This window comes from Mesoplodon bidens (assembly GCF_964165515.1).
Source record: "Mesoplodon bidens genome assembly, chromosome: 10".
NCBI classification, from domain to species: Eukaryota; Metazoa; Chordata; class Mammalia; order Artiodactyla; family Ziphiidae; genus Mesoplodon; species Mesoplodon bidens.
Genome location: NC_138172.1, coordinates 36,395,244 through 36,409,410, shown reverse-complemented (window position 1 = coordinate 36,409,410; position 14,167 = coordinate 36,395,244). Strand labels below are relative to the sequence as shown.

Here is a 14,167-nt window from a genome sequence, read left to right as displayed (position 1 = left end):
TTTACCTACTTTTCATACACAGTTGTTTCCTTTCACCCTTATTATTTCTAAGTAGTTTCAATTACATATGTTAATTAGAATTCTTAACCCTTAGAATCCTTAATTTCTAGTGAAAACTAAGAAGTGAATAATCGTGGACAGTCTTTTACACTAGCATTCTGTGGATTGGCAGAGATAAGTACATTCCAGAATTTCTAGGAGTACATTCTTCCTCATAGTAAATTTTCCAATGTAGCAGAAAAGATTTTTACTAATAGACCTAAATATATTTAGGGTCTTTTTTTTTTTTTTGTAAAAGGAAACCAAAAGTGGATTAACTTATGTTCAGTGATTAATGTTTCAGTATTTTATTTTATTTGAAAATGATCTAAATATTTAATAAATGTCTATTATTTAACTTATCTCAGTATAACTTTAAGGTTTCAAGTAACCAGAAAGATTCTGGAAACTATTTAAGTAGACATGCCATAAAATAAAATAATTGCTGAAGTGTTTACCTAAAGACTCTTATTCCATTTATGTCTATTTAATTCACTTGTTCTTTTAAAAAATTTTTATTTATTTATTTATTTTTGGCTGCGTTGGATGTTAGTTGAGGCAAACGGGATCTTTCATTGTGGGGTGCAGGCTTCTCTCTACTTGTGGCGTGCAGGCTCCAGAGCACACAGGCTCTGTAGTTGCGGCATGCGGGCTTAGTTGCCCCATGGCATGTGGGATCTTAGTTCTCCAACCAGGGATCGAACCAGCATCCCCTGCATTACAAGACAGATTCTTAACCACTGGACCACCAGGGAAGTCCCAATTCACTTGTTCTTAACATGAAAATTTCATCATACCAAGTTGTTTTTCTTGCTAACAAATTTGGTAACAGAAACAACATGAACTTATTTAGCTAGTGTACTCAGGTGTAATAAAAGTTGTATATCTTGGGCTTCCCTGGTGGCGCAGTGGTTGAGAGTCTGCCTGCCGATGCGGGGGATGCGGGTTCGTGCCCCGGTCTGGGAGGATCCCACGTGCCGCGGAGTAGCTGGGCCCGTGGGCCATGGCCGCTGAGCCTGCGCATCCAGAGCCTGTGCTCCACAACAGGAGAGGCCACAACAGTGAGAGGCCTGCGTACTGCAAAGGAAAAAAAAAAAAAAGGGAGGGGGCACCACCCCATAGTAGATGATGTTGTTACTGAGTCCAAGCTCGCTCTGCTCACCGCACAACAGGCCAATAAATCGGGAGATGAGGTGTTGAGGCAAGGAATAGTGACTTTATTCGGAAAGCTGGAGGACTGAGAAGATGGCAGACAAGTGTACCCAAAAAAAACCGTCTTATCCGGGTCTGGATGCCAGGTTCTTTTATAGAACAGAGAAGGGGAAGAAGTGAGGAAGTAAAGTAACAAAAAGCAAAGGTTAAAGTAAAAGAAACAGATGCAACATGGAGTCAGGATTTGCTCTTCCCTGTTACGATGTCAACCTACCCATAGGCCTCTTCACTAGACTCCATCTTGGCTAAGAGACGCGAACGCACACAGGGGAGGATCCTGAGATAAACCAAATATGGACTCAGAGCAGGACAAAGCAAGATGATTGACCAGAGGAAACCCGGAAGAAATGCCCCATACCATGGGGGCACGACTCTCCCTCTCTGAGCCTGCCCATGTGTGTCTATTCACATGTGCTCTTTTTCCTCCTAATAAACACTACTTGTTTCACTACTTTCCATCTCTTTGTGGAAATTCATTTCTACAAAGTCAGTGGGCCAGGGCCTTGTCACTGGCCACTGGCCCTCATGGTCTAGTGGCTAGGATTCAGCTCTTTCACTGCCGTGGCCTGACTTCAGTCTCCGGCTGGGGAACCAAGATCCTGCTTCAAGCTGCTGCTGGCCGAGGCCACCAGAGATCAGTTCGACTACATGTCTTTTTTTCCAGCAGAAAATGTCAATGTATCCTGGCTCCTCCCTTACCTCTTCAGAACAGTTCCTCAGAGCTGAGAGGCTGTCTCCCAGGCTATGGTCCTCAGTAAGATTCCTCAAATAAATCTTAAACCAAAGCACTTCCCTGCTGGCGCAGTGGTTAAGAATCCGCCTGCCAATGCGGGACATGGGGACATGGGTTCGACCCCTAGTCTGAGAAGATCCCAGATGCCACAGAGCAACTTAAGCCCGCAAGCCACACTACTGAGCCTGCATGCCACAACTACTGAAGCGTGCGTGCCTAGAGCCCGTGCTCCTCAACAAGAGAAGCCACCGCAATGAGAAGCCCTCCCACCACAACAAAGAGTAGCCCCTGCTCGCCGCAACTAGAGAAAGCCTGCAGTGAAGGTCCAGGTTGTGCATTTTTCTTCAATGTGCTTAATTTTCTTTAAGCCAATTAAATAGAATGTTTTTACAAACTAATTTTGGCAATACCTTATTAAAGTAGAAAAATACCACATATCTACAACATATGTACATAGACACATATAAACATACAGACTGATGCAAACAGAGAGCTCATAGCTATTTTTTTTTTTCCTTTGGTTGCATTGGGTCTTCGTTGCTGTGTGTGGGCTTTCTCAGTGAGCGGGCGCTACTCTTTGTTGTGGTGTGTGGGTTTCTCACTGCGGTGGCTTTTCTCGTTGCGGAGCATGGGCTCTAGGCGCGCGGGCTTCAGTAGTTGTGACATGTGAGCTCAGTAGTTGTGGCTCGCAGGCTCTAGAGCACAGGCTCAGTAGTTGTGGTACACAGGCGTAGTTGCTCCGTGGCATGTGGGATCTTCCCAGAGCAGGGCTCGAACCCGTGTCCCCTGCATTGGCAGGCGGATTCTTAACCACTGCACCACCAGGGAAGTCCCAAGAGCTCATAGCTTTTGTTCTAAAATTTTAGCCATGAATTGGGTACAAAATTACAAAATTCACTAGTTGTAGAATAAGCTGTATCGAAATGGTTTTGGCAGATGGAATAAGTTAAGATTACCTGCTCAGATGGCTAAAACCTTTTACTAATATTTGTGGAGAAGACACTTAAGACTTTTACTTGCCTAAGTTCCAAACAACCTTTCCCCCTTTTGTTTTCCTTCGGATAAGAATGGTCTCTCTGAAGTTTGCATTTCAAAGAGATGACCTAGATAAGAATTCTGGAGAAGACCAAGTAAGAATATTTACATCTCAAAGGCACAGGGAAAAAATGCAAATTCCTCCAAGGACTTTTGTTTTCTAAGGCCAGAATTTTTACAGTACTCACAAGCCTTTTAAGATGAATAGGGGAGGTTTGGGGGTTGGTAAAAAGGACAGGTGGGGCTTCCCTGGTGGCGCAGTGGTTGGGAGTCCGCCTGCCGATGCAGGGGACGCGGGTTCATGCCCCGGTCCTAGAAGATCCCACATGCCGCGGAGCGCCTGGGCCAGTGAGCCGCTGGGCCTGAGCGTTGGGAGCCTGTGCTCCACAACGGGAGACGCCACAACAGTGAGAGGACTGCGTACCGCAAAAAAAAAAAAAAAAAGGACAGGTGGACTTTGAATTGTTTCTGGAGCTGCATTTCTGGTTTTGCAAAGATTTGTAAGGTAAGGACAGTTGCTTTTAACTCCTCAGGGGATTAGGTTGCAACTTAACTGACATTATAGATTGATCCACTCATCCAACTACATTTTTCTCAATTTGCTTCTTTGTATCAGGAAGAAGATCTTCAACTAAGATGGAAATCTAAAAGAGTCCTATGTTCTAGATTTAGAGCTATATGTCTTTGAAATGTTTTAGTAACTCCTTCCACAAAGGCTTCAGAAGGTTTTTTTGCTTGTTTGTTTTTTTCTTTCCCTCTGGGTACATTTAGCTTAGAGAAGGCCTTAAAAAAAATTCTTACCAGGCTCTGAATATCAGCTTCCAATTTGGCCAATTTCTGGCCAAAGAGCTACCTTGGTGGGGGGGAAAAAAGTCCTTTCAAAAAAATCTTGTTAATTTTCAGCCAGGACAAACAGTAAAGGTAGGTACACTATCAAGTTTTGTTCTCCTCTTGACTGGGCACTACAGACAGAGATTCAGGAGAGCTGAAGCTGGTTAGAATTCTCACTCTTCACTGGCTTTATCAGTTTTCCCAGGATCCCATATTCAGGCTCCAATATCTACCAGAATTTCTCAAGGTTATCCATTAATTTTAATTTTAATTTCCCTAGGCTGCTTAAGGAAATAAAACAGCTGTTTACCAGAAAATCCCTCAGGAGACCCGTCAACACTGGGAGGGGCGCATACCACGGCCCTCCTTTGAGGGTAGATATGGGGACATCTGTAAGGCCACTAACTTGGTGGACTTTTGTTTATGGTCTTGTAGTCTCTTCAGAGTGGAAAGACAATTCAGACAGAGGATTACTAGGATGAGCACTCAAGTAAAGGAGGATAGAGGGGAGCAACAGGAGTTGCATCAGTCTCATATAGTCTTTTCTTTTAGATGCCTGTGTGTCTTTAATTTTTCATTAGCCTTTTGCAATGAATCGCTCAGTGAAGCTATTACGGAATTCTGAAGGCTTTTGGAGGTTTCTGCATGCCAATTAAAATAGGTGTCCCATTCTGTGTGTTTGATTTGGGAACCCTTGCTTTCAAATGCACTTCTTAAATAAATGCTCTTGTCTAACTGGAACCTTTCTCATAACAGCTATTGTAAGTCTAGATTGTCTTTGTAAGATCTTGCCATTTTTGTAGATATTTACAGCTTCCAGGACCACAGTTCTTGGATATAAAATAAGCAGTTGTGCCAGAAGGCGACGCACTCAATTATTTGAAACTCAGTCCCATTTCTTTAGCTGTCTTGGGTCTCTTGGAGCCAAATTAATACCTGAGAGGGATGTGCTGCCAGGTTGGAGTTTGTGTGGTGTTTTACAGTGGATCTTGTTGCACAGAAATTTTCTTGCGGTTGGCAGGTGACCTAGTGTCAACCTAACCCTTTCCGAGACCAGTTTATTATAATTACTAGGGTCTTAGAGTTAGGTGGTGAGTGCTCGGACAGCTTTTAAGTGCTCCACCTGTGCCCACCAGTTTTGTGGCTTTTGGCTTCCAAGATTCCTATTAGCAACAGCCTTGACCTCATGTGCACATTAACAGAAACTAACAGTAACCTGGCCAAGAGAAGGCCTTGTGTGCACCACCAGCAATTCCCAATGTGGAACTGGGGACTAGGGAAAGGACTGAACCAGAAGACCCCCAACAAAGGGGACTATGGACTGGGATTCCAATCAAATAAAGAACAGTGGATGAAACCAAGGGCTAGAGGCTTGGGTTCTGGGTGGAACCATCTGCTAGCTCAAGCTGACCTGCCCCGGAGTGGAAAGCCAATTAAATCAGAAGTTTGACCTAAAGAGAATGGAGCTCAGAACCAGGAGGAACTTACCCGTGGCCTTTGGAAGTGGCGAGAAAGAGAACTCAAAGGATTTGAGGGTACCAGTGCTTGTGTTTCTTGTCCTCAAAGCCCTCAGAAGTTTCCTCTGGATCCCACCACTGCCACCAAATCTGTTAAAAAACAAATTTCAACTGAGTAAATTTTAAATATCTTACTGGCTTCATTCAATGATTCACCAATTGGGCAACATATCCCATCTAGCTGACAGAAAGGAGTCCAAGGAGCTGTACAAAATGAAAGATTTTTATAGGCTGAAGGGAGCAGAACAAGGAAGTTATACTAGCAAAAAGTGGATTGGTTGTGGCATGGATCAGGAAACAGTATCTATAGTTGAAGCTGTGAGACCGAAAGGGCCATGGGCTGGGTGAGATGGAGGTCAGCAGGGGTCAGACCACTCAAGACCTGGAAGTATGTTAGACAGGGAAAGGCCTAGAGTGGATCAGCCTTTTAAAATAATGACTCTGGCTGCTGCCAGAGGGTAGATTGTGGGAGCAGAGTAGAAGTAGGGGGAGCAGCCATCTAGGTGAGAGATGAGGCTGGTAGACTCGGTGGTGACTGGGATTTGGAGGAAAGTGAATGGACCAAAAAGATATTTAGAGGGTTGGAGATGGGGTGGGGAGGAGGTTGAGAGTTTAGGGGAGGGAGCCATTCAGGATGCCACCCAGCTTTCTGGCTTGGATGCATGGATGGATGGTGGTGGCCTTCACTGGGATGGACAACAAGAGGAAGAAGACCAGGCTTGGTGGTGGGGGGCAAGAAAGTTCATGAGTTCAGTTTGGATATATCAGACCGAGGGGTCTGAGCAGGTCTGGGCCTATGTGCTGTCCCACAGGCACCAGCAGCACGGCCACCCTCTCAAACCCCCAGGCTCAATCTTTAGCAACTTCAGCTGCTTCCTGTCCACCCATCCCCCTCCTCCTCCACACACACACACACACACACACACATCCACAGGGTGAGTCAACCAATCTTCTTCATGTGTCACGTGGGAACAATAACAGTAACCATTTCCTGGGGGTAGCTGTAAGCAGTAAGCAAATTAAGGCACAAAAGATGCTGAGAAGTGAGCCAGGTGCTAGTCACTGTTAGCACTGCCCATGCCCTTTCTCCTGGCCATGCAATACAAGTGCATTTCTATCACCTCTACGGCACAGGCTTGGAACTAGCCATCTCCCAACAGCCCAGTCTTGATCTTGCCACGCACCTGCTCAAAATATTGTTAGTGTTTCCTACTCAAAAGACGGGACTCCTGTGCCAGCTGGTCCCAAGCCATTTCCCAGCCTCCTTCCCCACTCTCTTCATCAGGTGCTGCTCCCGTCACAGACACCTGCACCTTCCCCAATCATGCTGCACACTTACCCATCTGCTTTTCTCTTTCTCCCCTTCCCACCCATCCTTCCCAAGTGCTGCTCTATTTGCTAGGCACCTCCTCTGGGAGGCTTCTCCAAGGCCCTGCAGGGGATGAGCTCGGCCCCTTCCAGATTTCTACAGCTTCCTCAGGCTCCTCTTTAGCTTCTGGCCACTCTTGGGATTCACTGGGCTTCCTTTGACTTGTCTGACTCCTTTTCCCAAAGCATCGGCTCACTGAACACAGGGAGGCACTTGAGCTTCATCACTGTGGTGTCCTAGTGCCTGGCACTGTACCCAACCCAACACAGGGTTTGGTCGATACTGGTGCAGAAAATCAACAGAACCCCTAATGTACAGTTTCTTGTTGATCCATCTCATCTCCCGCAAAGGCCAGAAGACAGGCAAGAAGGGTATTCTGGCCTGGGGACAATAAGCCCTTTCCCAGAAGCTGCTCTGTGAGACAAAGTCCAGGACAAGCAAACAGAGATCAAAGAAGCCTCTGGGCCCCCTCACCATATCAGGGTCACAGCAGCCAGTACATCCCAACCAGGGCCATGCAGTAGGTTGACCAGGGGCCATGTCTGCCCAGTGTGTGTGGCTTGTGGGGGACAGACAGGGTTTGTGCATAAAACTTGAGAAACTGCAGCTACAAGATGGGTCTCTGGGATCTTTGACTGCTGCTTCTTTCTTCCTAATAATGCAGAGGACATTTCTGTCATTACATGATAGGCTTGGGCTTTGGAGTCTGAAAGATTTGGGTTTGAATACCTGCTCTTTCATTTGCTGTGGGACCAACGTCCCAGGGACACCCTGAGGATAAAATTAGATCATAAAGGGCTGAGAGCGACGCATGGCTTGTAGTCTGTCCTTCATCATGAAAGCATGGCATTCATCTTTTGTCTCCACTATATCCTGGAATGATGAGGCTTACTTCTGCTCTTCTTTACAAAGCTGACTGGCCTAAAGGGTGTGTCACCCATAACGCATCCCCAGAACTGTCCAGACCGCCTCTGGCAGAACTGCTAGAGTTGGTGCCACCAGAAACAAGGACCTGGGCAGATGCTTTGTAAGCCACCGCATCTGCCTCCCTGGCCAAAGCGTGACTGCCTGAAATGTTTGTTGATGCTTAAAGAATTTTGAAAGGAACACCTAACGAAGTTGAGAAATCCATTTTTAACTGTGGCTTCTTGACGCCTGCCCCAGTATCACTGGTGCTGGCCCTGTGCCACGGAGCCAGGATTAAATGAGCTGTCTGGGTCTTCAGAATTCACGCTGGCTGAGTGTAGCTCTAACCAAGGAGCACAGTCTGAGTCTGGTCAGGAGTCTGCACAGCTGGGAATCCCACTAAGGAGAAAGCTTTCACTGTCTTTTTCATCCCCCAAATTGTAATATTTGCTTTCACCTTGTCTAATGTTTAATCCATGTTTACCCAGCACTTTATTGATTAATGGTCTGAGTGAAGTGACAGGCAGCAGGAGCCTTGAGACCGTGCACGGCACGATGGGGCTTCGGGGGCTGCTCTGCGTTTGCCTGGTGTCCCTGCTCACCCTGCAGGCCATGCCCGTTCAGGGTTCACCCACACGCAGTCCCAAAGGCGGCAAGGTATGTGGGTAAACCCCTGGGCCAGAAACAGGCAGCTGAGCCTGGAAGGGGCTCCAGAGACCAGGGCTCTCCCCACCCACCTCGACCTCCTCTGAATGGAGAGGACCTCCCAGCAGCATGGGGGAAGTGAGGCCAAGGCGTCGAGGACACAGGCTGTGTCCCACTCCCGTCCCTTAACAGATAGGCCCTGGTCCCCTGAGTGCTCACACTCACACTTGTCCTGGTTTTGTTTTACAGAAGCGACCAGCTTTGGACACAGTGAGTGAGGATCTCAGCACAGGGGTCTGTGGTGGGCCTTTATTACAGTCTGTTTCCCCTGGGCTTCGAGGTGCACCCCTGGGCAGAGGGACTCCCGTCTCCTCCAAATGGGGGCTCGCCCACACCCCTCATGCCCCACGGCATGGACTCAGGCATAGAGAACAGCACCTGTGTCACAGCTGGGTGCCGAGGTCTCCCGTGGCTGAGCCCCCATCCCAGCCACCTCCCGCACGTCCCACTTTAGGCTGTTGATGGCGTGGTCATCCGGAGTTTGAAAGTCAACTGCAAAGTCACCTCTCGCTTTGCCCACTGTGTCGTCACCAGCCAAGTGGTCAACAACGCCAACGAAGCCAAGGAAGTGGCCTTCGATGTGGAAATCCCCAGGACGGCCTTCATCAGCGACTTTGCCATGTGCGTGCCCGCCTGGTTCACCAGGCCCAGCCTGAAACCATGGCTCTGAGTGGCCCAACAGTGCAGCCCATCCCCTCGTCCCCCAGCTCTGAAGGACTGAAAAGCCCTTTAGGTCTGCTCTGGGCTCCCATCTTAGAGAGAAAACTAGAGCCCCTGACAGTGTGTTTTCAGCCTAGGGCCCAAGGAGCACAGGCTGGCACCCACGGTTTCTTGCTGGACTCTGTGGCCGTGGCTGCCCACCTCCCTGAGCAGCTCTGGTGGCAGCGGGAGGCCAGCAGGAGATGCCCTCTCACAAGTGCTCACCTGGACAGGGCCGCCATAGTGCCTGGGCTGGGAGCACCCTCAATATGAAGGCCCTGTGTGGTTGGGGAGGGGCACCTCCCTGAGGGCGTCTTCCTCCCTGTAGCACAGCAGGTGAAAATGCATTCCTCGGGAACATAAAGGACAAAGTGACTGCATGGAAGCAGTACCGGAAAGCAGCCATCTCAGGGGAGAACGCCGGCCTTGTCAGGTGAGTTCTGGGCCCGGCTGGCCCAATCCCTGGTGCTGCCCTCCCCTGCCAGGATGGATGCCTTGGGTGGAGGGCAGCCCAGGCTGATGGGAAGGGAGCAAACTGCCCAAATCCACTGCTGGCACAGATACACTGGACGAGGCCTCTGGAGAAGTGGGGCTCTGACCCTGGCCAGCCAGCTAAGGCAAGAGTGAGGGTCAAGGAAAGCTGGGAGCAGCACGAAAATAAGAGAAACTGACTCTGAGGGCCATGCTTTAGGTGACAAGGACCTCCACATCGCTTACCAGTTGTCTGTTTGTTGTTGCCACTGTTGGTACATCCAGGGCCTCAGGGAGAACGATGGAGCAGTTTGCCATCCAGGTCACCATCGGACCCCGGAGCAAGGCCACGTTCCGGCTGACCTACGAGGAGGTGCTGAGGCGAAAGCTTATGCAGTATGACATTGTCATCAAGGTCAAGCCCAAGCAGCTGGTGCAGCATTTTGAGGTAGATCGCTGGTGACCACAGGCAGGGGCAAGGTCTCAGGGGCTGGGCTCCTGCCTCTCCCTCTGTGCGGCTCTGAGCATTGGTTCGGCACCCACCGTGTGCAGCCCTGGGCCTGAGCACACAGGGAGGGGACTGACTTTTCAGGGTGGGCTCTGATGGCTGTTCGTGGGCAGGGAGCTCCCTGAACCCTCCAACCTCCTCCTTCTTCTGAGCCTTGGCTTGCTCATCTGTCAAATGGGGGTTTTGCGTGTCCCAGAACTGCTGAAAGGATCATGAGAGATATTGAATGTCCAGGGAGTTTGTAAACCAGGAAGTCCTGGGCAGCCTGAGGGGCTGTAATTGTTACTGGCACCTCAGTGGTGGCCGAGTTGAGGGGCTCAGGCATGCACACTTTCATTTGCCCAATATTTCTGGAGTGCCTACAACGTGCCAGGCCCTGTGCTGAGAGCTGGGTGGGTGCTGCACACAGTAGGTGGTCAGGATATACGTTGGCTCTTGGCTGAGACTTGATGATGGCTCCCAAATGGGAGCCTTGGTACAGGAACTGCTTCAATGCCACAGATCGACGTGGACATCTTTGAGCCCCGGGGGATCAGCAAGCTGGATGCCCAGGCCTCCTTCCTCCCCAAGGAACTGGCCGCCCAACTCATCAAGAAGTCCTTCTCAGGGAAAGAGGTGCGTGGGATGGCTGAGCCCTCAGAGACTTCTCAGCATGGCTGCAGACAAGGGCTGCAGGCCACCCTAAGGGAGAGAGAGAGGGGAACTTTGCACTCCTGATTCTCAGAGCCGCTTGGCAAAAGCCTGTGTGCTGAGGCTGGGGAGGGCACGTACAACAGCTGCCTGGTCTGGGGTGAGTTGCTGGCTTGCTTAAGCCTCAGTTTCCTCTTTGTCTGTCTCATCCCAACAGGAAAGCATTCACGGAAATATAGGGCACATGTGCAAACCTCAGGATTCCAAGCCCCAGTGTTCTTGGAAACATGATGAAATTTGGAAAGGCCTTTGGCCTACCCAGCCACTTGCCACTTGTCACTTCCCACCCATCTGTGGGAATCCCAGAAGCTCCCTGCTTGCCCCTACCCCAGGTCCTGAGGAGTGTGGCATATGAGTGGCTGATACCCAGCTAGTGCCCTGCTTCCTAACTTGCCCTCAACTGGAGCCAGGAGCAAACTGTTTATTCCCCACCCACCTTTGGTAGTGACTCCATAACAATTCACTTAAAAGAAATGTTTCCTACAGTTTTGAAGGGGTTCCTTTGAAACAAAATATGATACCCCAGAGTGTTAGCAAACATGCTTGCTTTCAGTAGGGGACCAAGGGGATGGTCTTTGTCTTCCTAATAATTTTCAAAAAATTTTTTAATGAGCATATTTTACTTTTATAACAAACAAAGAAAAAGTAAAAAGAAAAGCATCTTTAAAGAAAATGTGTAAAGTACAAAAGTGTAGAAATGTATCGAGTACAAACCACCCCCAATTTCCCTGAACACCAGCACCAAGTCCAAACAGACCACAGCTCCCACTCTGGGCTCTTCCTTCTCTTTGTCTCTCCAGGCAGGTTTCATTTTCCAGCACAGTGTTGCTTTTTTCACTAGACAGTGAGAGCTGACCGATGCTTCTCATGCTGCTATTATTTTGTTTTTATTGTGTATCCAAAGTGATGATACTTATAGAAAATCCCAATGATTCAGAAGCATGTGAGCAAAGAAACAGGTCTTCTCTCCTACCACCCACAAGTGTGTAGTCTCAGCAGCAGGGCGAGGGGCCCACTAGACTCATTCCTATGCCTGTGCACCACACACACACTCACACACACACACACACACACCTTACGTTGTCGTTGCAAACCAGTAATGCCTCACACCTTCAATGGTTCCAGGGTCACGTGCTTTTCCGTCCCACGGTGGGCCAGCAGCAATCCTGCCCCACATGCTCTACGACCTTGCTGAATGGGGACTTCAAGGTGACCTACGATGTCAATCGGGACAAGGCCTGTGACCTCCTGGTGAGCTGGAAGCTTCTTGCCCAAGACTCAGAGGGTGGGCATGGTGCTTGAGAGAGAGGCCTCACTTGTCCCTTCGTGTTTCAGGTCGCCGATAACCATTTTGCCCACTTCTTTGCTCCCCCAAACCTGACAAAACTGAACAAGAATGTGGTTTTTGTGATTGACATCAGCTCCTCCATGGCAGGCCAGAAAGTGAAGCAGGTAAACTGTGGCTCTAAACAGTTGGCCAGCAGGAACTTCTTTAGCCCCATCACCCATCCCACCCTGGTTTTGCCTCCAGAGTCTGGGTTTGGGACTTCTGCTCCTGGTCAGAGGCAGGGTAATTTAACAGGATATTCCAGTGGTCAGGGGCTCTGGAATCAGCCACTTTCTCACTGGGCAACCGTGGGCAAGTGCATTCACGTCTCCTCAATGGCAAAAATGGGAGTAAAATGCAGTGCCCATACGGTTGTGGGGTTTACCAATGGGGGATGCTTGGAAGATGAGACCTGTACCCTAGGCATACAGGGATGATTACAGTGGTCCCGGGAGATGGCTTGCAGCAGGGCACAGCCCACTCCCACAGTGCTCCGGGTGTCCTGTCCATAGCGCAGTGGAAGCATGGCTGGACAATCAGAGTTTTACAAACTCAGCCCCCGGGGTCCTCTGTCTTAATCCTGACCCCCTTGAACTCCTGGTCATTTCCCCTCCCCATACTGGGTCCCTTGGCCTTCCCCATCCCCCTCAAGACATCCCAGAGCTCAGTAGGATGCTCCTCTCCTGGCACCATCTGGCTGTCCTGTCCATCCCCTTCTGCTTGTCCACCATGTACCTCTACCCTGGGGATCTCTGAAATGGGTATCTGGAGATGACAGAAGGCACTATCCTGGGGCCGTGCCCCTCCACTGACTGTCCTGTCCTTACAGACCAAGGAGGCGCTCCTTAAAATCCTGGGGGACTTGCGGCCAGGGGACTACTTCGACCTGGTCCTCTTTGGGTCTGCAGTGCAGTCCTGGAGGGGCTCGCTGGTGCAGGCATCTTCCACCAATCTGGACGCAGCTCGGAACTTTGTGCAGCACTTCTCTCTGGCCGGGTGTAAGGGCAGGGGTCTGGGGCCACCTTGATGTCACCTCTGTCCCCTCAGATTCAGGGCATACACTGATCTGCCTTCTCTTTTTTCCAGCTACAAACCTGAATGGAGGTTTGCTCCAGGGAATTGAGATTTTGAACAAAGCTCAGGGAAGCCTCCCAGAACTCAGCAACCATGCCTCTATTCTCATCATGCTGACAGATGGCGAGCCCACAGAGGGTAAACGCCCCGAGGGCTACCTTGGGAGGTGGTGATCTCTTCATTACCAAAGGCATTCAAGCTGAACTTGGAAATACAACCAATGGGGATGCTGTCAGGGGGCAGAAAGGCTAAGGGCAAAGCCAAGCACTGGTTTAAAAGCAGAGTTCAGACCACAAAGTCTGCAGGAGCTCCAAGGTGTTCTGTCCTGAGTTGGGAAGCTGGGGAAGTTTCTGCATGACACAGGGTTGCACAGGGCCCAGGAGGATGGGCAGGACCCTAGGCTGAGTTTAATGAACTATGGATTCAGCACTGACTGAGCGCCAAGCACAGGACTAGGGACCAAGGAGAGACACTAAGAGAACAAGACATGTCTTTGCCCTTATGGAGCCCAGGGTCCACTGGGGGAGGCAGACCCAGGAGCAGATGCTCTGTCAAGGGCCCTGAAGGAACAGGGTGCCAGAAGGCCGAAGGAACACAGACAAGGGGCACCTGGTCCAGGCAGGGTCTCAGAAGGCCACTTGGAGGAAGTGACCCCTGAGCTCAATCTGGAAGGAGGGGAGGAGAAGCAGGAAGGGATCCCTGGCAGAAGGGGCAGCTTGAGCAAAACAAGGTTTGTGCACTGGCAGGGCCTGCCTGGGAAGTGTAGGCATATGCAGAGTAGGTGAAACAGGGTGGAAAGGTCAGCAGGACTCACAGGCCATGCGAGGAGCCATGAGCTTAGAGCAGAATCAGATCTGCTCATGATGGATCCATGCAGAGGGGCAAAGTCTTCGAGGAGCTCTGTGAGTAGCTGTTGCAGTCACCCAGGTGAGCCAGCAAGAGGCATTGCCTCAAGACGCCAGTGGGGACTGGAGATGGTCTGGGATGGGAGTCTTGGCCCCCAGGGAGGGTGCCCCAAAGTCCCCTCGTGCCCCACACACCTGTGAGCCAG

General features: G+C 49.9%; 1 protein-coding gene across 2 annotated transcripts in view; it reads left to right on the top strand.

Moving 5' to 3' along the window:
• The first annotated feature begins 3,109 nt into the window (after window positions 1-3,109).
• Window positions 3,110-14,167, top strand: part of ITIH1 (inter-alpha-trypsin inhibitor heavy chain 1) — a 19,258-nt gene continuing 8,200 nt past the window's right edge. Inside the window, exons 1-11 of one of the 2 annotated variants that reach the window (XM_081246339.1) lie at window positions 3,110-3,524; window positions 8,131-8,299; window positions 8,537-8,557; window positions 8,802-8,968; window positions 9,375-9,479; window positions 9,803-9,965; window positions 10,527-10,640; window positions 11,841-11,966; window positions 12,051-12,167; window positions 12,872-13,040; window positions 13,129-13,254. In XM_081246339.1, the coding sequence (XP_081102465.1) occupies window positions 8,198-8,299; window positions 8,537-8,557; window positions 8,802-8,968; window positions 9,375-9,479; window positions 9,803-9,965; window positions 10,527-10,640; window positions 11,841-11,966; window positions 12,051-12,167; window positions 12,872-13,040; window positions 13,129-13,254 (1,210 nt within the window). In that variant the 5' untranslated portion in view covers window positions 3,110-3,524; window positions 8,131-8,197. Of the gene's footprint in view, window positions 3,525-7,926; window positions 8,300-8,536; window positions 8,558-8,801; window positions 8,969-9,374; window positions 9,480-9,802; window positions 9,966-10,526; window positions 10,641-11,840; window positions 11,967-12,050; window positions 12,168-12,871; window positions 13,041-13,128; window positions 13,255-14,167 lie in introns of those variants that run through there. The other variant, XM_081246338.1, reaches the window with a different exon arrangement.